At 44.9% G+C, this 27,449-nt stretch overlaps 1 protein-coding gene and 1 non-coding gene across 2 annotated transcripts in view; one reads left to right on the top strand and one right to left on the bottom strand.

Moving 5' to 3' along the window:
* Window positions 1-27,449, bottom strand: part of AK5 (adenylate kinase 5) — a 291,825-nt gene that overhangs the window by 25,363 nt on the left and 239,013 nt on the right. The window contains exons 9-12 of the mRNA XM_029063973.2: window positions 26,362-26,404; window positions 25,012-25,056; window positions 6,982-7,139; window positions 1,505-1,621 (exon numbers count right to left, since the gene is read on the bottom strand). Of these exons, the coding sequence (XP_028919806.1) occupies window positions 1,505-1,621; window positions 6,982-7,139; window positions 25,012-25,056; window positions 26,362-26,404 (363 nt within the window). The remainder of the gene's footprint in view (window positions 1-1,504; window positions 1,622-6,981; window positions 7,140-25,011; window positions 25,057-26,361; window positions 26,405-27,449) is intronic.
* LOC114811702 lies at window positions 707-844 on the top strand. The gene has a single exon (XR_003759398.1). It is a non-coding gene; the product is annotated as a small nucleolar RNA SNORA7 (small nucleolar RNA).

Here is a 27,449-nt window from a genome sequence, read left to right on the forward strand (position 1 = left end):
CCTTAAGAATCCATTTGGGCACATAGGAAGACATCTTCCCCCCGAGGAGGAGCTCTTTAGAAGGCTGATGGCTGAACCACCTGCCACCTTTGCTGAGAGATGAAAGAACCTGAGCTGGATGCAATCGAAAAGCATCAGCTACACAAGTACACTTGTTTCCGCTGAGTTACAGACAGTCACCCAGTAGCAGACAGAAGATGTGGAAGCACAGGGGTGATGAGCTGACCGTTTCTTTCCGACCGCATTCGGGCGTGAGCGGGGATTGGGTCTACTAGCTCCATTGTACTGACCCAAGTGTCTAGGACAGTGTGGTGCACACGCTAGGTGGTCATTAATATTAGTGACTGATTGATTATGCCTGGAGTAGGGCACACTAGACGTGAAAGGTGCTAGACTAGAAAGACACTAGACGTGTCAAGTTGGAAAAGGAAGAACTGAGTGGAAAATGGTCCATATGACAAGAAACAAGGAACAAAAGAGAGACACTATGGCTTAGTGGAAAGACCATGGTCTGGGAGTCAGGGTACCGGCTTCTAGTCCAGCTGCTCCTCGTCTGTTGTGTGTCCGCTTAACTTCTCTGTGCCTCAGTTTCCTCATCTGTAAAATGGGGATTAAATACCTCTTCTCCTTCCCCCTTAGACTGTGAGTCCCTTGTTGGACAGGGACTGTGTCCAACCTGATTATCTTGTATCTTCCCCAGTGCTTGCCCCTCTCAGGGTCACACCTGGAGAGTTTCCAGTACTCTACCAGGCTTAGCTATGAGAGGGAGAGTCAAGCAGAGGCCTACCCATTCCATTCCTGGCTTGGGCAGTGGCAATGGAGTGGAAGGCAATCTGCTACAAGTCAGAACGCACCAATGTTGGGCAGCAGCGGCCTGGGAGAGAGTCGAGGGCGGAGACTCGAGTTTACTGTGTGGAAGGCGGCAATGGTAAATCACTTCCGGATTTTTACCAAGAAAACTCTACGGATCCACTACCAGAACGATTGCAGATGGAGAGCGGGGCGTTCTGGGAAAGATGTGTCCTTGGTGACGCTATGGGTTGGAAACGACTTAACGGCATAATGCAGGACGAGACCCCAGGGCTTAGTACAGGGATTGGCACATGCTAAGCATTTAACGACCTTCAGCAAATCAGTTAAATTTCACTATACCTCAGTTTCCTCGCCTGTAAAATGGAGATTAAATACCTCTTCTGCTTCCTCCCTGGACTGGGAGCCCCATGTGGGAAAGAAACTGGGTCTGATTAACTTATATGTCCCCAGGACTAAGCACAATACTTTGCACATAATAAGCACTTAATAGATATCATCAGCTCATCATCATCACCACCACCATCAACATTCTCATCAACAACAGAAAAAGAGAGATAAGAGGAAGGGTGTGAGGAGGAGAGAAGCAAGGAATAGAAATAAATTTGGGTCTCTGAAGAGGGAGTAGAGGGTCAAGCACTCAAGATATCACTGGGCTTTTCTCTGGGCCACTGCCAGGTTGCAGGAAACTCACCTCACGTTCAAACTCTTCTCCCTGTGTCACTTCCTGAGGGAAGCCATCAATCAGGAATCCTTTAGTGCCCCCTAAGCTGGCAGCCATGGCTTCTTTCAGAAGTTCCAGAACGGTACCCTTGGGCAGAGAAAGGGCAGACAGACAGTCAGGAAGAACGATTCTGGAAGTGATAGATATTTACAAACAGTAATGGAAGGTGGCTACTGAAAATTATCAGACCAGAAAGAGCCTTCCCTAAAATACCTTTGTTAATCTCTTTAGAGCGTCAAATTACTGACCGGCCTTTGGGGATTTAGCGGCCATGGTTTAGCATCTGAATTGCAGGATTAATTCCCGTGATTGTTCTTAGTTTAGAAAAGGAATAAACTTACTAGAACCTGTTTTGGAGGCTGATTCATTCATTCAATAGTATTTACTGGGCGCTTACTATGTGCAGAGCACTGTTCTAAGCGCTTGGAATGTACAATTCGGCAACAGATAGAGACAATCCCTGCCCACTGACGGGTTTACATTCTAATCGGGGGAGACAGGTGGACAAAAACAAGACAACTTAATCACGATAAATAGAATCAAGGGGATGTACACGTTATTAACAAAAATGAATATGGTAATAATATATACAAATGAGCATAGTGCTGAGGGGAGGGGAAAGAAGAGGGGGAGGAGCCGGGGGAAAGGGGGCTTAGTTGAGGGGAGGTGAAGGGGGAGCAGAGAGGGAGCAGAGGGAAGAGGGGAGGCTCACTCTGGGAAGATCTCTTGGAGGAGGTGAGCTCTCAGTAGGGAGATAGGGAGGCATAAGAGGATGAATGGAGGCCTGGTAACACGGTTCTATTCAAGCCAGTTTTGCACTTCTCCCAGCGATCAGTAGTATTTAATAATAATGTTGGTATTTGTTAAGCACTTACTATGTGCAGAGCACTGTTCTAAGTGCTGGGGTAGATCCAGGGTAATCAGATTGTTCCACATGAGGCTCACAGTCTTCATCCCCATTTTACAGATGAGGTAACTGAGGCACAGAGAAGTTAAGTGACTTGCCCACAGTCACACAGCTGACAAGTGGCAGAGCTGGGATATGAACCCATGACCTCTGACTCCTAAGCCTGGGCTCTTTCCACTGAGCCAAGCTGCTGCCCATTTAGTGGGAGCATTTCAGTCTGTTACCTTCGGACATTTGATATTTGCCCCGTTCCCAACCCTACAGCATTTATGTACATATCTTTAAATTATATATTACAGATGACCTATTTATTCATATTAATGTCTATCTTCCCTCTAGCCTTTAAGCTTGTTCATTCAATCATTCATTCATATTTATTGAGAGCCTACTGCATGTGGACCACTGTACTAAGCGCTTGGAAGACTACACTATAACAACAAGCAGATGCATTCTCTGCCCACGACATTAATTTAAATAAATAAATAAATAAATTACAGAGTATGTTATGTTCAGGGAATGTGTCTGCTAATTCTTTGTACTCTCCCAAGCGCTTAGTACAGTGCTCTGCACATAGTAAGTGCTCAATAAATACAATTGATTAATTGATGTTTGTTAAGCACTTACTACATAGAGAAGCAATGTGAGGTAGGGGAAAGACCATGGGCTTGGGAGTCAGAGGTCATGGGTGCTAATCCTGGCTCTGCCACTGATCAGCTGTGTGACTTTGGGCAAATCACTTGACTTCTCTGTGGGTCAGTTACCTCATCTGTCAAATGGGGAGTAAGACCGTGAGCCCCACGTGGGACAACCGGATTACCTTGTATCTACCCCAGTGCTTAGAATAGTGCTCAGCACATAGTAAATGCTGAACAAATGCCATCATTGTTATTATTATTATTACATGCCAGGCATTTCACAAAGCACTGGGGTAGATAATCGGTTTGACACAGTCCGTGTTCACTTGTGCACAGCACTGTACTAAATGCTTGGGAAAGTACAATATAATAGAGCTGGTTGGTAGACATCATTCCTCCCTACAAGGAGCTTATAGTCTACAGTGAGAGACAACATTAAAATCAATTACGGCTCTCAAACACTGTAGATCAAACACTCTGCTTTGCCTATCTTCAAAGTCCTTCTAAAATGATCTCTCCAGGAGATTATCTGCCCACTGTCACTTCAACATGCCAGTATTTGGGCACGTACACCTGGCCAAAGCATTTATATGCATAGAGTTACCATAGTAATGATAATTATTATTAATAACAACAACTGTGGCATTTGTTAAGTGCTCGCTATGGGCCAAGCACTCTCCTAAACACCGAGGAACATTCAAAATAATCAGGTTGGTCCCACAGAGGGCTGCCAATCTGCGAGGGAGGCTTTCTCAATCACCTCGCTTCCTCCTCCCTTACCTCAGTACTCTCCTACTATAACTCAGCCCACACACTTCGCTCCTCTAATGCCAACCTTCTCACTGTACCTCGATCTCGTCTAGTAACAATAATCTGTGGTATTTGTTAAGAGCTTACTATATGCCAGGGACTGTTCTAAGGACTGATATAGATAGAGGCTAATTAGTTTGGACACAGTCCATGTCCCACATGGGCTCATAGTTTGAATCCCTACTATCCCTATGAGGTAGCTGACGTACAGAGAAGTTAAATGATTGCCCAAGGTCACACAGCAGACAGTGGAGGAGCTGGGACTAGAACCTAGAACCTTCTGATTCCCAGGCCTGTGCTTTATTCACTAAGGCATGCTGCTTCTCTGTCCTCTTGTCTTGCCCATGCCCTGCCTCTGGCCTGGAATGCCCTCCCTCTTCATGTCCAACAGACAGTCTCCCCCACTTCAAAGACTTATTGAAGGCCCATCTCCTCCAAGAGGCCTTTCCTGACTAACCCCCTTTTTCCTCTTCTCCCACTCCCTTCTGTGTTGCCTTGACTTGCTCCCTTTATTCATCCCCCTCAACCAGCCCCACAGTACTTGTGTACATTTCTGTAATTTTATGTATTTATATTAATGTCTGTCTCTCCCTCTAGACTGTAAGCTCATTGTGGGCAGGGAATGTGCCAATTATATTACTATATTGTACTCTCTAGACCACTTAGTACAGTGATCTGCATAGAGTAGTAAGCACTCAGTAAATACAGTTAGCTGACTGACTGATATTGAATCCCCACTTTACAGATATTGAATCCCCATTTTACAGATGAGGAAATTGAAGCACAGGGAGTGAAGTGACTTGCCCGTGGCCACACAGCAGGTAAGTGACAGAGCCAGGATTAGAACTCAGGTCCTCTGATTCCCAGACCCGTATTCTTTCTGTGAGGCCAAATTGCTTTCTCTTTCTTCATTCTCGATCTGTAGTGTCTTTTAGTGTCTGTCTCCCTAGTTAGATTGACACTTCCTTGAAGGCAGTGATCCTGTCTCTCCTCTCTCTCTCAAATACTAAGTACTCTCACTGTACTCTCTCAAATGCTAAATACAGTGCTCTCCAAACAGCAGGCTCTTAATAAATACCGCTTTAAGATCACTTGCAGAATTTGGGAAAGTATGGTACAACAATCAATACATGGCCTACAAGGAATTTACGGTCTACAGGGATGATGTCCATTACCATATAGTTACTCTCCTCCATTTCGAAGCCTTCCTATGGGTACATTTCCTCCAAGAGGCCTTTCCAGACTTAGCCCCACTTTTCCTCATCTCCCGCTCCCTTCCGCATCACCCTGAATCTCTCTCTTTGCTCTTCCCTCCTCTCAGGACCCCACAGCACTTACGTATATATCTGTAATTTTATTTATTTATATTGATGTCTGATTATCTTGAATTGATGTCTGTCTCTCTCCTCTAGACTGTGACCTCGTTGGGGGCAGGGACTGTCTCTACTGCTATACTGTACTTTCACAAGCACTTAGTACAGTGCTCTGCACCCAGTAAGTGATCAATAAATACAATTAAATGAATGAATGAATGAACTCTACTGTATTTTCCCATGTCGTGCAATGCTCTGCACAGAGTAAGCATTCAATATATACCATTGTTTGATTAATTGTTCATTAGGATGGGGTCCAGCCAAGTGCCTTATGTTGACAGAGCCCAGGTATGGAAATATTCAGGTTCCTGTAGGAGGCAGAACTGATGTCAAGGGACTTATGGAGAAGTGGTTGACATGTTCTTGCAGCACTTGCTGCCTGGGAAATTCTCTAGGAGAGTCAATTAGCAAGCTGTGAGGAAATTCTTGTCTTCTTTGTTTCAGTCTTCCAGGCTTTGTTTTGGTAGTTTTGCCAGATCTCCCGTTCTACTTGCTGACTACTTGCTCCCTGAGTACTCTCCTTCAGACCTCTGGCTGTGTATTAGAGTTTGCCTGCCAATCAGTCAATAATATTGAGCCCTTTTGGTAGTTTGTGCCTACATTAAAGCCTAGATCTAGTGATGTGTAAGCATCTGGATCTGGTTTAAGTTCCCCCTGTTCACTAAACTTAGCACTATGTCTGATTTCTGAGTGCTCAAGAAGGAATCTGGAGATATCACGCACATTTCCCTGGGTTCCTCTGCCTCAAACCATGGCAGACTAGCTTTCACCAAATCACATACAGAGGGCAAATTTGGTGAACTGGAACTTGGATCTGAGGCATCCCTAAGAACTTGGGGTCAAAAACCTTGGCAAAGGGAGTCCTGTATCCTTTCCCATTGCTCCCTAACTGCCACTCCCCACTACACACACACATATTACTGCCCTGAAACCAGTTTTTGGCCCTTGACCAGCTCCAATGAATGTTGGGCCATGGGAGTGCTGATCCACTCCTTGCCCTGTAAGCCCTATCCTGAGACGCCTAAGCAGGGGGTTGGGGCACTTGGGTTCACTAGATAGGCCAGCCATGCCCTTCTGGAGCTTCTCCTAGCCAGGCACGTAAGTTGGCAGCTTTTATGATGTCACAGGTGCTGGAAGTTGGAGAAGCACAGCTTCTTGTAATCAGCCATCCTCGCCCCTTGGCTTCTGACTCTGCAGCTCAGATGAGAGTGGAGAAGAAAAGCTAATGGAGGAGGGTCACAAAGTTAGCATCGTGCTAGTGTCAAAAATAGCCTAGGCTCAGTCTTGCTAGATTCAGACCCTATGGGTGGCAATCTCTCCAACCAGGGAGGTGGGAAAGAAAAACAAGTTTTGTTGTGGCAGATTCACAAGCTTCTCGGAAGATGGCAAGCTCCCTGCAGCGAAAGTGGGTCTTGTTTCCATCCTACTCAAAAAATACCTTTGATTTTTGTTGGTGGTTTGGAGGCCAAGAAGGCTGACTTGATGACAGGGAAAAGGCCTTTGTTCTATATAACTATTCAAAGGAGGACTTAAGTTTCTTATTAGGGAATTCATTTCAGCAGACTCTTCTGTAAGGGCAACAGGGTTCTGAAGTGACCAAAACCAAGCTATTCATTTCTGCTTTGTCAGAAAGAGTCTCCCAGCTGAGACACAGCAGAAGGTCCCTTCCCACCTACCCCCGAAACCGTTGCCCCAGTCTACAGGGCTTTGACATCTCTGTACCGTGGGCGCCGGCTCCGTGTTGTCTCTGCTCTGCCTTCCATCTCCCTCGGATGCTGACGATCTCAGGCTTCGAAGGAGCTCATCCACAGACAGGTGAGTAAATCCATATTTCTGCACCAGTTTTTCACACTGCACTCCTTTGCCAGAGTTAGGACCGCCTTAAGGACAAAAAAAAAATAAACTCAAGTAATTCTTTGTTCATTCTACCTCACAGTTTTGGGCCTAGTGGGGAGAGCACAGGATTCGGGGTCAAGATATCTAGGTTCTAATCTTTGCTCTGTCACTTGGCTACTGGTGATCTCAGATGAATCACTTAACTTCTCTAGGCCTCAGTTTTTCTCATCGGTAGTACCTGTCCTTCCTCCCCTTCAGATAGTGAATCCCAGGTAGGACAGGAACTAAATCCAACCCGATTATCATGATCTACCACAGAGCTTGGCATGGTGCTCAGCACATAGCACTTAATGGCTACCACAATTTTTATTACTGTTTAAGAATCAGGATTTTGAGCTGCTTTATTTTTCCCTTGAGCTGCTTTATTTTTCCCTTCATTCTTTGAAGTTACTCGTGTTCTTTTACATTCAGGACACTTCCTTATTCCAGGCTAAGTTTCTCTTTCACTGAAAGTGTTTGGTTAAGGCTTTTTCTGTAGTACAAGTTATCTTCAGTAAGATAATTTAGCACCCTTTTAACAGGGGGAAGGCAATTTTCCCCATTTTCCCCTTGTTAACATAGTTTAAGAACAGCTAAGAGATTTTTATCATGCCTTCTAAAAGGATTTCACCTTGAAGTAGAGATCAAAAGAGGTGACTCTGCAGCCCATTAGAAAGATTTTTCTCAGAAAAGCAGGCAACTAAAAAGCTCGAACCTGATGATTCTGAATGGAAAATGATTTTATTTTGGAGTCTTTCTTTGAAATGACAGATAAATTAGAGAACAGTGAACATTTTCTATGTTCTGCTACTCCGCATAGGCCCCTCTAGCAAAATTTAGGAAGGCCTGGGCCCTGTTAGTGTGGATGGATAAAATTTAACTAAAAACCAGTAATTGTGGCTGCTCCCAAGAATAAGGAAGACCACTTGGAAGGAGATTGTCATCTATTGCTTCAGTTGCTCTTAGCAGTGGCTCTGTCTACTGTGAACTCTTGTGATGGAACTGAGAACCTGATCATCAGGGAGTGACATCCTGTGGTTGTGTGTTTTTTTTTTCTTAAAGATGACCAAGGGAATAAAGCAGAATAGGCTTGTTGCAAGGACCTTGGGTTGCCTAGTTTTTCAATTTTAACTGTCTGATCTACCTTATTAATATTATTATTATAATGGTATTTATTAAGTGCTTACTATGTGCCAAACACTGTTCTAAGCGCTGGGGTAGATACAAGGTAATCAGGTTTTCCCACGTGGGGCTCACAGTTTTAATTCCCCTTTTACTGATGAGGTAACTGAGGCAGAGAGAAGTTAAGTGGCTTGCCCAAGGTCACATAGCAGACAAGAGGTGGAGCCAGGATTAGAACCCAGGTCCTCTGACTCCCAAGCCTGTGCTCTTTCCACTAAGCCACTCTGGGGCAATTCTCCTTTCTCATAGTATTTAGGTACTATGCGCCAGGCACTGTTCTAAGCACTGGGGTAGATACAAGGTAATCAGGTTGTACATAGTCCCAATCTCACATGGGGCTCACACTGTTAATCCTCATTTTACAGATGAGGTACCTGAGGCCCAGAGAAGTGAAATACCTTTCCCAAGATCACACAGCAGACAAGTGGCAGAGCCTGGATTAGAACCTAAATCCTTCTGACTCCCAAGTCTGTGCTCTATTGACTAGTCAACACTGTTTCTCACAGGGTATTTTACAGTAGTGTTTTAAGCGACAATACTGAAAAATCTTTTGTTAGAAATGAACATTAAAGAAGAGTTTTAGTAATAAGGAGACTTCAGTGGGATCACTAATTGTAACCACTTGACATTATTTGGTGAAATGAAAGAAGAACATTTAAATATTTGGAAAAATCTGGAAAATACTTTGAATATGATCCCTTGTTCTAAACTAGAGTAGTATTGTTTCTAACAAATAATTGTATGTATTGAGCCCAGGCCATGGGCAATGGAATACAATAGAGTCAGAAGATATGATCCCTGCTTTTAGGAAGCTTGTGATTTAAATGGAGAGGCAGACACAAAATCATTTACAGATGGGAGGAAGAAGAGAGTGGAATGGTAGATATGTGGATGAGAAAGTGCTTAAAGTAGTAGTGGATGCAAGTTGACAGGTCCAGAAGTGACTGTGAATGCAAAGTACTGAGTTGGAATGATGGCAGCTGGGGAGAAAAGTGAATTGGGGAAAGCTTCCTGGAGGAGATAAGCTTTCGAAAGGGCTTTGAAGATGGAAGACCTGTGGACTGGTGAATTTGAATGGAAGGGAGTTAAAGTAGGAGGAAGGGGGCTGAACACAAGAGTCAGAGGTGGTGGAGATGGGGAAGATGACCCAGTGAATAGGTTAGTTTGCCAGGGAAGGAGAATGAGCTAGTTGGAGTGTAGTGGAGAAGGGCAGAAAAGAAAGAAAGCTAGTGGAGTCGTTAAATGTCCCTGGTCGGAAGATGGTATCTGATGCGTGTTGGGGAGAATGAATAACTACTGAAGATCCTTGAGGAGTGGGTTAATCTGTGTACAAAATGACATTTAAGAAAAATGATCCTAAAAGAAGAGGTGAGAAGCTGGTGGCATGGAGAACAATGATTCTTAGCTTATCTTGTACCCTATTATTTCCCCTATCCCTAATCTATTTTAATTTTTGGCTCCCTTTGTAGACTGTAAGCTCCTCGTGGGTAGGGATTGTGTGTACCAACTCTGTTTCATTGTACTTTCCCAAGCACTTAGTGCAATGCTCTGTACACAGTAGGTGCCCAATAAATATTATTGATTGATTGAATTGTATCTAAATTGTATCTACCTCTTGTATCTTCTGGTCATCTTGTTTCTTTCTACTGCCCACCCCACACGCTCCGCTCCTCTGCCGCTCACCTCCTCACCGTCCCCCGTTCACGCTTATACCGCTGTCGATCTCTGGCCCACATCCTACCGCTGTCCTGGAATGCCCTCCCTCCACACATCCGCCAAACTAACTCTCTTCCCCACTTCAAAGCCCTATTGAGAGCTCACCTCCTTCCAAGAGGCCTTCCCAGACTGAGCTACCCCTTTTCCCTCTGCTCCCTCTGCTCCCTCTCTGCTCGCCCTCACCCTCTGCTCCCTCCCCCTTCCCCCACTTCAACTCCCCTCAGCTAAGACCCCTTTCCCTTCCCCTCCCCCTCTCCCTTCCCCTCCCCTCAGCACTGTGCTCATTTGTATATATTTTTATTACCCTATTTATTTTATTAATGAGGTGTACATCCCCAAGACTGAGCTCCTCATCTTCCCTCCCAAGCCCGGTCCGCTCCCAGACTTCTCCATCACCGTGGATGGCACGACCATCCTTCCCGTCCCGCAGGCCCGCAATCTCGGTGTCATCTTTGACTCGTCCCTCTCGTTCACCCCACACATCCTATCCGTTACCAAGACCTGCCGGTTTCACCTCTACAATATCGCCAAGATCCGCCCTTTCCTCTCCACCCAAACGGCTACCTTACTATTACGGGCTCTCGTTATATCCCGGCTAGACTACTGTGTCAGCCTTCTCTCTGACCTCCCTTCCTCCTCTCTCGCCCCGCTCCGGTCTATTCTTCACTAGGCTGCCCGGCTCATCTTCCTGCAGAAACGATCTGGGCATGTCACTCCCCTTCTTAAACAACTCCAGTGGTTGCCTATCGACCTCTGCTCCAAACAAAAACTCCTCACTCTAGGCTTCAAGGCTCTCCATCACCTTGCCCCTTCCTACCTCTCCTCCCTTCTCTCTTTCTACCGCCCACCCCGCACGCTCCGCTCCTCTGCCGCCCACCTCCTCGCCGTCCCTCGGTCTCGCCTATCCCGCCGTCGACCCCTGGCCCACGTCCTGCCGCGGTCCTGGAACGCCCTCCCTCCTCACCTCCGCCAAACTGATTCTCTTTCCCTCTTCAAAACCTTACTTAAAAATCACCTCCTCCAAGAGGCGTTCCCAGACTGAGCTCCTCTTCCCCCTCTACTCCCTCTGCCATCCCCCCTTTACCTCTCCGCAGCTAAAGCCTCATTTTCCCCTTTTCCCTCTGCTCCTCCACCTCTCCCTTCCCATCCCCACAGCACTGTACTCGTCCGCTCAACTGTATATATTTTTGTTACCCTATTTATTTTGTTAATGAATTGTACATCGCCTTGATTCTATTTAGTTGCCATTGTTTTTACGAGATGTTCTTCCCCTTGACTCTGTTTATTGCCATTGTTCTTGTCTGTCCGTCTCCCCCGATTAGACTGTAAGCCCGTCAAACGGCAGGGACTGTCTCTATCTGTTGCCGACTTGTTCATCCCAAGCGCTTAGTACAGTGCTCTGCACATAGTAAGCGCTCAATAAATACTACTGAATGAATGAATGAATATTTATCGTGATTATGTTGTCTTGCTTTTGTCCGTCTGTCTCCCCCGATTAGACTGTAAGCCCATCATTGGGCAGGGATTGTCTCTATCTGTTGCCAAATTGTATATTCCAAGCGCTTAGTACAGTGCTCTGCACATAGTAAGCGCTCAGTAAATGCTATTGAATGAATGAACCTTAGTGCTCATTACAGTGCATGACATAGCATGTGCTTAGCAAATACTGCAATTATTATTATTATTATTAATAAAGCTTACAGAGCATTTTAGTCTGGATATGATAAGAACCTGGCCCTGGTTGATGGCAGTTTGGAGGAAGGGGTGGATCAGGAAATGCCATGGATGTGAAACTGAGAGTAGTTAGTGACCGACTTAATGTGAGAGGTGAAAGAGAGCGAGGAGTTAAGGATAATTCTTTCTTTGGTAATGTTAGCTTTTGAATAATATGAATTTTTATACACTGTCACCTACATGTGTCCTCAACATATAATGTATGACATTCAGTGAAGACGAATCTGGAGCATTAAAAATATAGTTTGTCGTCTTCCCCCAATATTAACTTGTTCTACACCATGAAAGCTTTTGAGAACAGGAGCTGGTGGCAAAAGAGAAGGATATATATTATCTAGTGACAAGATGATTGATATTAAATGAGGAACTGTCAGATAAATGTAATTGCTGATATTTAAATATATACTGAACAAAAGTCTTAAGCCCTATGCGAGTTCATATTCATACCGAATATGATCGATCAGTCACAGAGAGAGAACTCGGAATTCAACTTTAAATTTTTAAGGTGCATGTCAACAACTCGGGGAGAAGGGAAAGCAACTTCTGGAAAATACCATATGATCAACTCTGAAAGAGCCAAAGATCCTCTGAGGCAATGAAATGTTCGCAATTTTAATAGTCAGGATCCTTGCTCATTCTCTGCCTCGTGGCTCTTGTCTGGGGATTTCACCCAGTGCCCACTGGCTACTGGGAACTCTTGAGTTGCCTGATGGAAAAAATTCATTCAATAGTATTTATTGAGCGCTTACTATGTGCAGAGCACTGTACTAAGCGCTTGGGATGAACAAGTCGGCAACAGATAGAGACAGTCCCTGCCGTTTGACGGGCTTACAGTCTAATCGGGGGAGACGGACAGACAAGAACAATGGCACTAAACAGCGTCAAGGGGAAGAACATCTCGTAAAAACAATGGCAAATAAATAGAATCAAGGTGATGTACAATTCATTAACAAAATAAATAGGGTAACAAAAATATATACAGTTGAGCGGACGAGTACGGTGCTGTGGGGATGGGAAGGGAGAGGTGGAGGAGCAGAGGGAAAAGGGGAAAATGAGGCTTTAGCTGCGGAGAGGTAAAGGGGGGATGGCAGAGGGAGTAGAGGGGGAAGAGGAGCTCAGTCTGGGAAGGCCTCTAGGAGGAGGTGATTTTTAAGTAAGGTTTTGAAGAGGGAAAGAGAATCAGTTTGGCGGAGGTGAGGAGGGAGGGCGTTCCAGGACCACGGGAGGACGTGACCCAGGGGTCGACGGCGGGATAGGCGAGACCGAGGGACGGCGAGGAGGTGGGCGGCAGAGGAGCGGAGCGTGCGGGGTGGGCGGTAGAAAGAGAGAAGGGAGGAGAGGTAGGAAGGGGCAAGGTGATGGAGAGCCTTGAAGCCTAGAGTGAGGAGTTTTTGTTTGGAGCGGAGGTCGATAGGCAACCACTGGAGTTGTTTAAGAAGGGGAGTGACATGCCCAGATCGTTTCTGCAGGAAGATGAGCCGGGCAGCGGAGTGAAGAATAGACCGGAGCGGGGCGAGAGAGGAGGAAGGGAGGTCAGAGAGAAGGCTGACACAGTAGTCTAGCCGGGATATAACGAGAGCCCGTAACAGTAAGGTAGCCGTTTGGGTGGAGAGGAAAGGGCGGATCTTGGCGATATTGTAGAGGTGAAACCGGCAGGTCTTGGTAACGGATAGGATGTGTGGGGTGAACGAGAGGGACGAGTCAAAGATGACACCGAGATTGCGGGCCTGCGGGACGGGAAGGATGGTCGTGCCATCCACGGTGATGGAGAAGTCTGGGAGCGGACCGGGCTTGGGAGGGAAGATGAGGAGCTCAGTCTTGCTCATGTTGAGTTTTAGGTGGCGGGCCGACATCCAGGTGGAGACGTCCCGGAGGCAGGAGGAGATGCGAGCCTGAAGGGAGGGGGAGAGGACAGGGGCGGAGATGTAGATCTGCGTGTCATCTGCGTAGAGATGGTAGTCAAGGCCGTGAGAGCGGATGAGTTTACCGAGGGAGTGAGTGTAAATGGAGAACAGAAGAGGGCCAAGAACTGACCCTTGAGGAACTCCAACAGTTAAAGGATGGGAGGGGGAGGAGGCTCCAGCGTAGGAGACCGAGAATGATCGGCCAGAGAGGTAAGAGGAGAACCAGGAGAGGACAGAGTCCGTGAAGCCAAGGTGAGATAAGGTATGGAGGAGGAGGGGATGGCCGACAGTGTCAAAGGCAGCAGAGAGGTCAAGGAGGATCAGAATGGAGTAGGAGCCATTGGATTTGGCAAGAAGGAGGTCATGGGTGACCTTAGAGAGAGCAGTCTCAGTAGAGTGGAGGGGACGGAAGCCAGATTGGAGGGGGTCTAGGAGAGAATGGGAGTTAAGGAATTCTAGGCATCGATTGTAGACGACTCGTTCTACGATTTTGGAAAGGAAGGGTAGTAGGGAGATAGGACGATAACTGGAGGGGGAAGTGGGGTCAAGAGCGGGTTTTTTTAGGATGGGGGAGACGTGGGCATGTTTGAAGGCAGAGGGGAAGGAGCCCTTGGAGATTGAGTGGTTAAAAATAGAAGTTAAGGAAGGGAGGAGGGCAGGAGCGATGGTTTTAAGAAGGTGAGAGGGAATGGGGTCCGAGGCGCAGGTGGAGGGGGTGGCACTTGCGAGGAGGGAGGAGATCTCCTCTGAGGATACTGCAGGGAAGGATGGGAAAGTAGGGGAGGGGGTTGTTGGGGGGGAGGGGAGAGGCGGAGGGGTGACTTTGGGGAGCTCAGACCTGATCGTGTTGATTTTCGTGAGGACATAGGTGGCCAGATCATTAGGGGTGAGAGATGGGGGAGGGGGAGGAACAGGGGGCCTAAGGAGAGAGTTAAAGGTCCGGAACAATCGGCGGGGGTGACGGGCATGGGTGTCGATGAGGGAGGAGAAGAAGCTTTGCCTGGCGGAGGAGAGGGCAGAGTTAAGGCAGGAAAGGATAAATTTGAAGTGTGTGAGGTCGGCTCGGTGCTTGGACTTTCGCCAGCAGCGCTCAGCAGCTCGAGCATAGGAGCGTAGGAGGCGGACGGAGGAGGTGATCCAGGGCTGTGGGTTAGTGGAGCGAGAGCGGCGGAGGGAAAGGGGGGCGAGAGAGTCGAGATGAGTAGAGAGGGTGGAGCTGAGAGCGGAGACCTGATCGTCGAGAGTGGGAAGAGAGGACAGGGCGACAAGGTGAGGCGAGATGCTATTGGAAAGACGGATGGGATCGAGAGAGCGGAGGTCTCTGTGGGGCAGTAGCGAAGATTTGCAGGGGGAGGGAGTGTGAGAGATGAGGCAGGTGAGAAGGTTATGGTCAGAGAGAGGGATTTCAGAGTTGGTGAGTGAGGAGATAGTGCAGCGGTAGGAGATGACGAGATCGAGGGTGTGACCGAGTCGGTGAGTGGGCGCGGTATGGTGGAGGAGGAGGTCGGCAGAGTCGAGGAGGGTTAGCAGGCGGGCGGCAGAGGAGTCGTCGGGTACATCCGTATGGATGTTGAAGTCTCCAAGGATCAGAGTGGGCAGAGAGAAGGAGAGGAGGAAGGTGAGAAAGGGGTCAAGGTGGTTGAAGAAGTCGGAGGTGGGACCGGGAGGGCGGTAGATGACAGCGACAAGTAACTGAAGTGGGTGGTAGAGGCGAATGATATGGGTTTTGAAGGAGGGGAAGGAGAGGGAGGGGGGAGGAGGGATAGTGCGGAAGCGGCATCGGGGCGAGAGGAGGAAGCCGACGCCTCCTCCCTTACCGGTGAGTCTGGGGGAGTGGAAGCTGGGTGTCCAGGGAAGTAGAAGTATGTCCGTCCTATTGCCGTCTGACCTGCTTTATTTTTAGGTACTACCTGACTAGGCTGTAAACATACATTTTTCAAATTAAACTCTTCCTTAAACTGTAAAATATATTGATTTTGTTTTATGATATTTGTTAAGCACTTATTATGCTCGTTGTGGGCAGGGAATTTGTTTTGTTATGTGGTACTCTTCCAAATGGTTAGTACAGTGCTCTGCACATAGTAAGCACTCAATAAATATGATGGACTGTACTAATCACTGACGTAGATGTAAGCCATTCAGGTTGGACACAGTCCATGACCCACTTGGGGCTCTCAGTCTTCATCCCCAATTTACAGAAGAGGTAGCTGAGGCACAGAGAAGTGATTTGCCCAAGGTCACGCAGCAGACAAGTGGTGGAGTCAGGATTACAACCCAGCTTGTTCTGACTCGCTGGCCCGTGCTCTGTCTACTAGACCATGCTTTTTCTCCGGTATGTTTTTATTTTAAGCCTCAAAACCTTTTTTCCCCCCACTGAAACATCATTCCATGATGAATTACTATCTAGGCAAAGATTATGGGAAGGAGCAGGCCTAGTGAAAAGAGCATAGACCTGGAAGTCAGAGGGCTGGGTTTTAATCCAGGCTTTGCCACTTGCTTGCTGGGTGACGTAGGGCAAGTTGCTTAATGTCTCTGTGCTTCTGTTTCCTCATCTGTAAAATGGGGATCCAAGAGCTGGTCTCCTTCCACCTTAGAATGTGAGCCCCATGTGGGACAGAGACTGTGTCCACCTGCTTAACTTGCATCTAACCCAGTGCTTAGCACCAAGTAAGCATTTAAAAATTATTATTTTTTAGACTGTGAAAAAGCTATCAAAATAATTGTGTGCGTAACCTCTAGAAATTATCCCATCTGCCATTTGTCTGTGAGCAAATGTAGACATTTAGCATAGAGGTAAGCCACTTGCTCAGAGAAGACTCAAATTTAAGAATGATGATGATGGTGGTATTTGTTAAGTGCTTACTATGTGCCAAACACTGTTCTAAGCACTGGATGATACCCACTCTCAGTGCTTTTCAGAAGGAGGAATTCTGCCCCAAAAGACTATTACAATACTGCACTGATGTGAATAGCTAGACCGATTCAGGTATGTGGCAATTTAATGCTGAAAGCTAGGATTTGGCTGAAGACAGCAGGCGCTGTTGAAATAACAAGCCGCACACAAAAAAAGAATTTGCAATTAACATGCGGTTTATGAGTGTCAACCTGGGGATCTCTGCTCCAGAGGCAATTAGATTCATGAAGGCGTCTGCTTTTAAGAAAATCAGTTGGCTTGATCTTTTGGCTTAGAAAGTGAACCGACCATTGGAAATGCCGTCTCCTCTCCCTAGAAACCAGGTTTAACTGTTGTGGAGGAACACACCTTGCACAATCTGCGCTCTGTCTGAGCTGCCAAGGCTCTGTGGATCAAAGGGGCAGCCACATTGCCGAATTGGAAATGCCAGAGGAAGGTAAGAATTGTAGGACTGTAGGCTGTTCCCACATTGAATGTGACCACACGGACAAGCCTACCAAGTTTTGAATAAAAGAGGCTAGAGATCAAGGATAATTTCAGAATGTTGGCGCTAGTTGAGTTAATCATAGACTGGTATGATCTGTTCAGGTAGTTCTAATCCTGGCCAAGTTTAATCGTGGGCAAGTAGCTTCACTTCTCTGGGCCTCAGTTACCTCATCTGTAAAACGGCAGTTATGACTCTGAGCCCTATGTGGGACAGGAAAGGGGTCCAACCTGAGTAACTTGTACCTACCCAGTGCTTAATACAGTTCCTGGCACATAATAAGCATTTAATGAATACTATTATAAAAACCCAAGCCATTAAAAAAAAGAGTTGAACACAGTCTCTGTCTCGCAAGGGGCTCACACACAGTCAAGTAGGAGGAAGACGGATTTAAATTGAGGAAAATGAGGGACAGAGAACTCAAGTAATTTGGCCAAGGTCACTCAGCAAGCAATTGGCAGAGCTAGAATTAGAACCCAGGTCCTCTGACTCCCATACCTGTGCTCTTTCCACTACACCATACTGCTTCCTTGGGCTCTCATATTTAGGCAGCTAGGCAGCTGGAGGATGTGCTGAAGGGAGAAGTGTTTCTCCTTCTATTTGACCTTCCCAGACTGCCAATCAAACAATCAGTGGTATTTACTGAGCCCTTGCTATGTGCAGAGCACTGTACTAAGCACTTGGGAGAGTACAACACAACAGAATTAGCAGGTACCTTCCCTGCTCATAATGAGTTTATGGCCTAGAGGAGGAAAAGGTCACCTTCCTGTATTTAAGCACTTTTTTCCCCTACTCCTTCTCCCTTCTGCGTTTTCCATGCACACGGATCTGTGACCTTTGGACACCGTGGGCCCCATAGTACTTATGTACATATCTATAAATTATTTATATTAATCTCCATCTCCCCCTCTAAACCATAAGTTAATTGCGGGCAGGGAACATGTCTACCAACTCTGTTGTATTATACTCTTTCAAATTCTTAGTACTTGGCTCTGCAAATAGTCAGCCCTCACTGAATTCTATTGATTAACTCCTAGAGGCTCACTATCTTCACCCCATTTAACTCTGTCAACAAAATTGAAACAGAAGCACCATGGCCTAGTGGAAAGAGCACGGGCCTGGAAGTCAGAGGACCTGATTTCTAATCCCAGCTCTGCTGACTGCTTTCTGTGCGACTTTGGATAAGTCACTTTACTTCTCCCTGACCCAGTTTTTGCAACTGTAAAATGGGGATTAAATCCTACTCCTTCCTACTTAGACTGTATGCCCCATGTGGGACAGAGACTGTGTCCATGCTGATAAACTTGTATCTACCCCAGAGCTTAGAACCATGCTTGACACATAGTAAGCACTTAACAAATACCATTAAAAAAATGAGAATTCCTCCTTAAGGACATACTTCTCCAAGACTTCACTGGGGCTATGTTTAAGTTGCCATTTTTACTTTTCACTCTAAGAAAATTCCAGCTTCACTGATGTTCAGCCTCAGAAGACTCAAAAGAGTGGTGATGCTATTAATACATAGCAAAAGTTTAGGTAAATGGCTAGAAAAGCCACAAAATTATTTCCACCAAACTAATTTTCTATTTCATTATCCAGTTCAGTTCTTTTAAGTAGAGCGATGCTACTCATTAAGGCAAATGTGAGAAATGATCAGTAGGGGGAAGCACAGAATTCCTGTTTGGATAAAACCACCGTATCTTGGCTGCTTTTGCTATCTGATGTTCTGTTTATCTGTGAGCTGCTTATGACCAAATACTCTCTGACATTTCCTCAGAACAGCCTGAAGCAAAATGGAAAGGAAAGAATTCTTCAGTTATTCATTTTGAAGTTTGAAATAGTCATTTCAATCTCAACACCCTAGTTTAATCATTCAAGACTGTGAGTCCCATGTGAGGCAGGGACTTTATCCAACCTGATTAATTGGTATCTACTCCAGTGTTTAGAACAGTGCTTGACACATAGTAAGAACTTAACAAATATAATACTACTAATAATAGTAATAAAGGAAGGAAGATAATTTCACATTTAAACCTGACTAGAATAAGATATCACTCGGTGGAAAGGGACCAACAGACCTAAACTGCGAGGATTTGTACTCAGGTGCTTAGTAGAGTGCTCTCTGCACACAGAAAAGTGCTCAATAAATACCACTGGTTGATCTGATTGGCCTGAAAACACAAGAACTAGGAATATATGCTAGGGTGACCCCATTAGCCAAAACCAACCAGGATTTGAGGTTCTCTGCACTTATTGAACCTCCAGAGGAGAACCTTAGAGTCCCCTTGTTGAGCATGTCTACCAACTCTGTATGAGAAGCAGTGTGGCTTAGTGGAAAGAGCCTGGGCTTGTGAGTTAGAGGTCGTGGGTTCTAATCTTGGCTCTGCCACTTAGCTGTGTGACTTGGGGCAAGTCACTTCACTTCTCTGGGCCTCAGTTACCTCATCTGTACAATGGGGATTAAGACTGGGAGCCCCATGTGGGACAACCTGATTACCTTGTATCTACCTCAGCACTTAAAACAGTGCTTGGCATATAGTAAATGCTTAACAAATACCATCATTATTATTATATTGTACTCTCTCAAGTGTTCAGTACAGTGCTCTGCCCACAGCACTCAATAAATATGATTCATTCCTCCGATCCACCTGATATCACCATAGCAAGCCCTATATTGGGAGGCATTTGCTGTACTAAATGCTTTTTTTTTAACCTCCACTCCCTGGAGCATTAATGAAGTTACATAGTTTAAGACTCTGTGCTAGTGAGATGAGACCAAAGCTAGGAAATTCATCTGGGGTCTGAGGACTTGGCAATAACCCCAAAATATATCTGGATTCTTTTTTGAAGTCTGCTTCAAAGGGTAGATTGCATCTCCTTTCAAGGCTATTCGTGTAGCTCCATCTCTCCTCCCTTACCTACTCTCTTTCCAGATCCACTTCACTGTTCATTACTTGTCTTGGTTTCTTGTTTTCGCCCTCTTTCCAGGACAAACTCCCTCAGCATCTGAATCAAGCTCGTGAGTGTTTACTGTTGATTTCTAGAGAGAACAGGCTGAGTCACTGCTAGAGTTTTAATCTTGTGCTTGACCCAACTTCTGATGAACAGACTATTAAATGGGAAAGGCTACTGTTCTGGAAGATTCAGAAATGCTGAATTCTTGCTATTTCACCAGATGACTCAATTGGAAAGTGTATCAGATTTTAGATTGGTCCACATTACTTTCACAGGGTTGAGGTCTGGCCCAGGTGTAAAGATGATCCTTTTTCTTCTGCTCTTGAGGACCTTCTTTCCCTTCCTACATTTATTTTGCCTTTATTTGAATTCTTCACTAGTGAAAACTACAAAGAAAGTAGTAATAACAGAGAAAGTAGTAGAAAGAAGCAGAAAGTAGCTAAAAAGCAGTGTTGCCTAGTGGATAGATTCTATGGCTGGGAATCAAAGGACCAGGTTTCTAATTCTGGCTCTGCCACTTGTCTGCTAAAGTCCCTTCCCTTCTGTATGCTTCAGTTACCTGTAAAATGGGGATTTAAGGCTGTGAATCCCATGTGGAACAGGGACTGGGTCCAACCTGATTAGCTTGTATCTACCCCAGAATGTGTACAATGCCTGGCATATAATAAGTTCTTAACAAGTACCATTAAAAAAAACAAAAAATGCCAGATTTCTGCCTGCCACAGTGTCAATGGGATAAGCTAATAAAGTACTTAAATTTCAGTGAAAGCTTGCCTAGAATCTGTCTTCATGGTTTCACTGATGCCCCATGCATTTCTTCCTCACGTAGTAGGAAAAGACTTTATTTAGAAGTTAATTCAGAATCCCTACACCTTTCAGAGATGTCGAACATCTCTTAAAATGCATTCACTCTCAGTAATTTCCTTGAGGAAGAGGGCCGATTTTTGAGAATATAAGGTCTTTACTGGGGAGATGGCAATTTTAATGAGGAGCTGCTGCTGCCAGCAGGCAACCAATTAATCATGTTTATGGAGTGCTTACCTTGTGCAGAAAATTGCAATAAGAATAGTAATTGTATTTGTTAAGCTCTTACTATGTGTCAGGCCCTTTTCTAAATGCAGGGGTGAATACAAGCAAATCAGATTGGACACAGTTCCCGTCCCACATGGGCCTCACAGAATTAATCTCTGTTTTACAGATGAGGTAGTTGAGGCACAGAGAAGCTATGTGACTTTCCCAGGGTCACACAGCAGGCAAGCAGCAGAGCCGGGGTTAGAGCGCAGGTGCTTCTGATTCCCAGGCCTGTGCTCTATCCACAAGGCCTCAGTGCTTCTCTAAGCAGTTGGGAGAGTACAATATAACAGAGTAGGTAGATCCTTTCCCTGCTCACAAGGAACTTACAGCCTGAAAGAGGAGCTGTAGCCTACCCCTTGACTGTTCTGCCATTGCTGCCATTTAGGGGGCTTTGAGGCTTTTCCAAGGACCCTGTCCACCTGTCACCTCCTCTTACCTTGCCATTGAGCCCTACTCAACTTCTGAAGAAATGAGCCCTATTGGATAATGGTAGCAATTCCTGACGATGGTTTAAGGGTCTTTGGATTTCATGTCTCTCCCCAGTCTGATTGTTAGACTATTGTTTAGTTTTTAAGCTTTGTCTGGCATCGGGGCACCATCTGGAGGAGAGTTTTCAGTTCCTTCCAGTTACGTGCCGAACACTTCTTGTGTAAGAGTGTCATGATTTCTGAGTTGAAGTAGAGGGTGGGGAGAGAGGGTACACTTAAAACGGTCTCTTATCGGGCCAGGATCGGGCTGGGATCGGGCCCGGATTTCTGGCTTGTTTGATCTCTGCCTCCCCTGGCTTTTCCAGGCAGGTGGAGGTAGGCTGGTCTGAAGTGAAGTGCCTTCCCCTGGAGTAAGGCCCCCAAATCCTTCACTGGCGAGATATAAGCTCCCCAAGGAGATTCTGTAGCTATTCCCCTGGAGCTCCTGGAGGCGGATAGTGTGGCCCAGAGGTTGCTTTTGGCTGCTTTTGGCTCCGAAGGTTGCCCATCTACCTCCACATCAACCACTGGCTTTAAAGCACTCTATCAGCTCACCCCCTCCTACTTTACCTCACTGATCTCCTACTACAGCCAAACCCACAAGCTTACTCACTGTGCCTCCATCTTATCTATCTCCCCACTGACCCCTAACCCCTATCCTCTCTCTGGCCTGGAACTGTCTCCCCCTCCATAGATGATAGTCACCACTCTCCCCACTTTCAAAGCCTTATTAAAATCACATTTCCTCCAAGAGGCCTTTCTTGATTAAGCCCTCATTTTCCTTACCCCCTCTCTGTTCTGCATCACCTATGCACTTAAGTCTGCACCTTTTAAGCACTTGATATTCACTCTATCCTTATTCCCACAGCATTTATGTATGTATCCATAATTATATTAATATTGGTCTCCCTCTCTAGACAGTAAACTCTTTTTGGGCAGGGAACATGTTACTCACTCTATTCAGTCAATCATGTTTATTGAACGATTACCATGTACAGAGGACTGTACTAAGTGTTTAGGAGAGTACAGTATAAAAATAGACACATTCCCTGCCCACAACAAGCTTAGAGTCTAGAGGGGGAGACAGACATTAAAATAAATAATTACAGATATGTACATAAGTGGTGTGGGTTTAGGAGGGGGGATGAATAAAGGGAGCAAATCAGTGTGGCGCAGAGGGAGTGGAAGAGGAAAGGAAGGTTTAGTCAGGGAAGGCCTCTACTGTATTGTACTCTCTCAAGGGCTTCGTACAGTGATCTGCATACTGCAAGTGATAATAAATACCATTGATTAGTAAGATCATGCCTCAGATGTACCCACTGCTGTAGAGACTGCCACTAACTGAGGAAGTCCCAGAGGAGGTGAGCTGCAGAACTTTATATTTTTAAGTCACAGAGCCTTTTCTGGGATGGGCACATGATTTTTGATGGTATCAGCAGGCAGGACCTTATGGAAAAAGGTGTAAGCAAGGTCAAATAATTTGTTTTTACAGGGAATTTGGCAGGGCAAAACTGTGAATGATGACAGTTCAGCCATGGTTGTGCCTTGGCAAAGGTAGTCTGAAATCAAATTTTGCCCTGAATATATGGAAATCAATTTCATATTTTAATGTTACATTCAAGAGATTGAGCTAAACTGGTGATCCATGACACCTGCTTCTGGTTAACGGAAAGAGAAATAAATGCAGTTTGCTGTTTTCAGTGTTATTTTTCTACCACATTATCAGGAACAGGCTTTGAGGGGAAAATCTTCATTTAGACCTGAGTCTCGAAGTTAAGGCCATTACCTTTAAAGGGCTCTCCCACCACCCACTTGACCTCCATTAAAATATTGAAGACTTTTTGAGAGTGGAATGTAAATTCCTCAGGCAAACAGATGTTTTCTGGGTATTTCTATATTACAGGATAATTAGCGATGCTGCCTTTTGTCATAATGATGACTTTTTTCTTTTCAGTGAGAGAACAGTGTTTTTCTTTGAGGGGAAAACTATGCTCGAGGCAGGAAAGAGAATTGGCTAAACTGTAAACTCCTTGTGGGCAGGGAATGTGTCTACCATGTCTATCAAATATGTTATATTGTACTCTCCTAAGCGCTTCATACCGTGTTGTGCACACGGTAAACACTCAGTCAATACAATTGTTTGACATAGGGAAAGAAATGAACCAAAGGGAGAGTCTGGAACAGGCTACGAATGAGATGCTTCACTCTCCCTTGAAGGATTAATACTAGAGTAGACATCTATTCATCTGGGCTTGTTTAGGGAAATGTTAAGGACTAGCCTGTGGAAGGCATTACAATAGAGAAAACGATTCATCCTTGAAATGGTCAAGGCGTCCTGACACCTTTCAATCTCTCCACGTGAAATGGGCATTCGGAGAAGTGTTTAGCTCTTAGATTGAGAGCCCCAGGTAGAACGAGGACTTGTCTGATCTGACCGTCTTGTATCCACCTCAGCTTTCGGACCAGTGCATGTCATGTGACTGTGCTCAATAAATATTACATCTAGTAGGACAAAGATTATGTGTTTGACTCCATAACTCCCTCCAGACTGTAAATTCCTTGTGGGCAGTGCCATCCCAAGTGCTTAGTACAGCACTCTGCACAGTATGCGCTCAATAAATACACTGATGATAAACTGGGGAAGGCTACTTTCCACTTGGCCAAGCTGCTAGGTGAGGAAGCCAAGTTCAGTGGGAAGTTGTCCAGGAAGACCAAAGAAGGCAGAGAGGGAATTTCAGTGTCAGTTTGGCACTGTCCCAAGGGCTCAATACTTGAGCGCTCACACATTAAATCCTCAATAATTATTATTGGTTGACTATATTTGACTTTTAAAAAGTGAATGGTGAAGCTCCTGACTGGGATAGGCACAAGAAATTTTAAACTGTTCAAACAGCAAATCAGTTATATAATGATAATAATAATAATAATGTTGGTATTTGTTAAGCGCTTACTATGTGCCGAGCACTGTTCTAAGCACTGGGGTAGACATAGGGGAATCAGGTTGTCCCACGTGGGGCTCACAGTCTTAATCCCCATTTTACAGATGAGGGAACTGAGGCACAGAGAAGTTAAGTGACTTGCCCACAGTCACACAGCCGACAAGTGACAGAGCTGGGATTCGAACTCATGAGCCCTGACTCCAAAGCCCATGCTCTTTCCACTGAGCCACGCTGCTTCTCAGCACATATATGCACATATACCTGTTGAAGAGAGTGTACACAAGCAATAGTAACAGTTTTAAACTAAAAATCTAGCACCACTTTAGTTACTTGATTAAACTAGATCTTATTACTGGCTATATAAATATTAAATTCAAATGGCTAAAGGACTTAAATTTGTTACAATGGACAAGAGATGTTTTAAAATTAGATTTTTGCCATCTTGACCATAAAATGTTGAAACCTGCTTTTATTTTAGTTATTTGATCCATCTATTGATTATACTCACCGATCACAAAAATGATTTTGGATTTCTTCAAATCTTCCATAAAATCTGTTAAAATTAAAATTTCATTGGTCATAAATATGAATTTCAAAGCCAGTTATTTTACCTGAATATTATAATTAAAGAGCATTTTGTCTTTACTTCATTTCTTATTCTTTTTTCCCCACAAAATGTTCTTTTCTTTTATTTTTTGTTGATGCCTCAGTTCCATAATACCCACTGTGAATTAAGATGGGCTTTTACAAAGGGTCAACAAATGATTGCCAGATTAGACTAACTCAGAATACCCTACACATCAAAAAAGATAAAAATAGAAAATGAATAAAAAATGACTTCAGGAAATTCATTTTTATTTGAAATTTAGACCATATTATTTGAAAAACCATTTTAGGACAGGTTTTTGAAACAATACAATATTTTCTCATTTGAAATTTTCTATACAGTCTGCTAGGTTTTTTTAGAAACCTGAGGGATAGCCTCCAGTAGATGGCTACTTGCAATTTACTGCTAAATTTTTGACTCTTCACCTGCGTAAGTGCAGCAACTTTATGGACTCTGTTTCTTCTCCAGTTCTTAAAATAGTCATTCTCGTGAAAGTTGTGAGGCACTTACCTGAGCTACAGTTAGCTGTAGCCTATGACACTAAGCTCTCTGGGTAAACTCATTGATATGACTCAATGATTGTTATTCAGATATCACTCTCTCATCACTATTATAATAAACTAATGCTCATTTAGTGTGGTTCTCTGCTAAGGGATTTGTATAACTGTCTCGAAATACATAAGACATTTTCCTGCAGGCATACTGGGCTGTCCATTCTCTCCCTTCTCCCTTCCCCACCTTCCTCCATTCATTCCCCCAAATTCTCTCCCAAGACATCTAGCAGATACAGTATTTAATTACTCATTTTCAATTGTGTCTGGCTTGTTACTAATTTTAACCACCCTTAGTTTGCATTCAAAGAACTCACTCCCAAAGAAGTAGCATGGCTTAGTGGAAAGAGCATGGGCTTGGCAGTCAGAGGTCAGGGGTTCTAATCCCGGCTCTGCCACTTATCAGCTGTGTGACTTTGGGCAAGTCACTTTACTTTTCTGTGCTCAGTTATCTCATCTGTAAAATGGGCACTAAGATTGTGAGTCCCACAGGGAACAACCTGACTACCTTGTACATACCACAGTGCTTAGAACAGTGCTTGGCACATAGTAAGCACTTAACAAATACCAGCACTACTAATATGTGGTTCCAACCTTAAATTTGTGTCCCAATTATGTATGTTTTATAATAAGAATGGGACTTACAGAGCTACTATGTAGCCTATGCTTCTCAATCTGTTTGAGTAAAAGAATCTCTCACCTTCCATGCTCTCCTCTCCAAATACATTTGATGGGTCGTCTCCCTGCAAATTAAACAATTGACAAGTTGAGGCCAAGATATTACATAATGTATCTTTTCTTTGTACACAAAGTTTCCATGGACAAGAAATCTGACAGTGAAAAACTAATTCCTTGATCCTTATACAAAGGTTTAGTGACAGCTGCTTTAAAATAACTCCGTATTGTGGATTTCTTTTTTGCTATCAAGCAGGAAGAAAGAGAAGCTGGGGGTGGCCACTCGTTGATCGATGTCTGCCTGAAGTTGAATTGGTTGAGATGTTGGCTTATTATGTTGTTTAGCAACACGATGACTATGTTTTATACAAATTCCTAGCACGAAGCCTAAACAGTTAGCTTTCCCAAGTTCAGCATGACCTACTGAATAAAGCGTTTACTAGAATTTGTGGTGAAAAAGCTGAGTGAAACATTAAAGAAAGCCATGAGGGGGATGAATTTACCCCTCGCTAACCCTTAATAGAAATCATCATCCTCATTAAGGATATTTGCGTCCTTACTCCATGCAAAGCACTATACAAAGCAGCTGGGAGAGTACAATATAACCGGGCTCCTCCTCCCCCTCCCATCCACTAACTGTAGGGGTTCCTCAAGGGTCAGTTCTTGGCCCCCTTCTGTTTGCCATCTACGCTCACTCCCTTGGTGAACTTATTCATTCCCATGGCTTCAACTATCATCTCTATGCAGATGACACCCAAATCTACATCTCCTCCCCTGTTCTTTCCTCCTCCCTCCAGGCTTGTATCTCCTCCTGCCTCTAGGATGTCTCCACCTGGATGTCTGTCCGCCACCCAAAACTCAACATGTCCAAGACTGTGTTCCTTATCTTCCCTCCCAAACCCTGTCCTCTCCCTGTCTTCCCTGTCACTGTGGACGGCACTACCATCCTTCCCGTCTCACAGGTCCCCAAACTTGATGTCATCCTTGACTCTGCTCTCTCTTTCACCCCACACATCCAATCTGTCACCAAAACCTGCTAGTCTCACCTTCACAATATCGCCAGCATCTGCCCTTTCCTCCCCATCCAAACTGTTACCTTGCTGGTACAAGCTC

This window comes from Ornithorhynchus anatinus, chromosome 4, assembly GCF_004115215.2.
Source record: "Ornithorhynchus anatinus isolate Pmale09 chromosome 4, mOrnAna1.pri.v4, whole genome shotgun sequence".
Taxonomy (NCBI): domain Eukaryota; kingdom Metazoa; phylum Chordata; class Mammalia; order Monotremata; family Ornithorhynchidae; genus Ornithorhynchus; species Ornithorhynchus anatinus.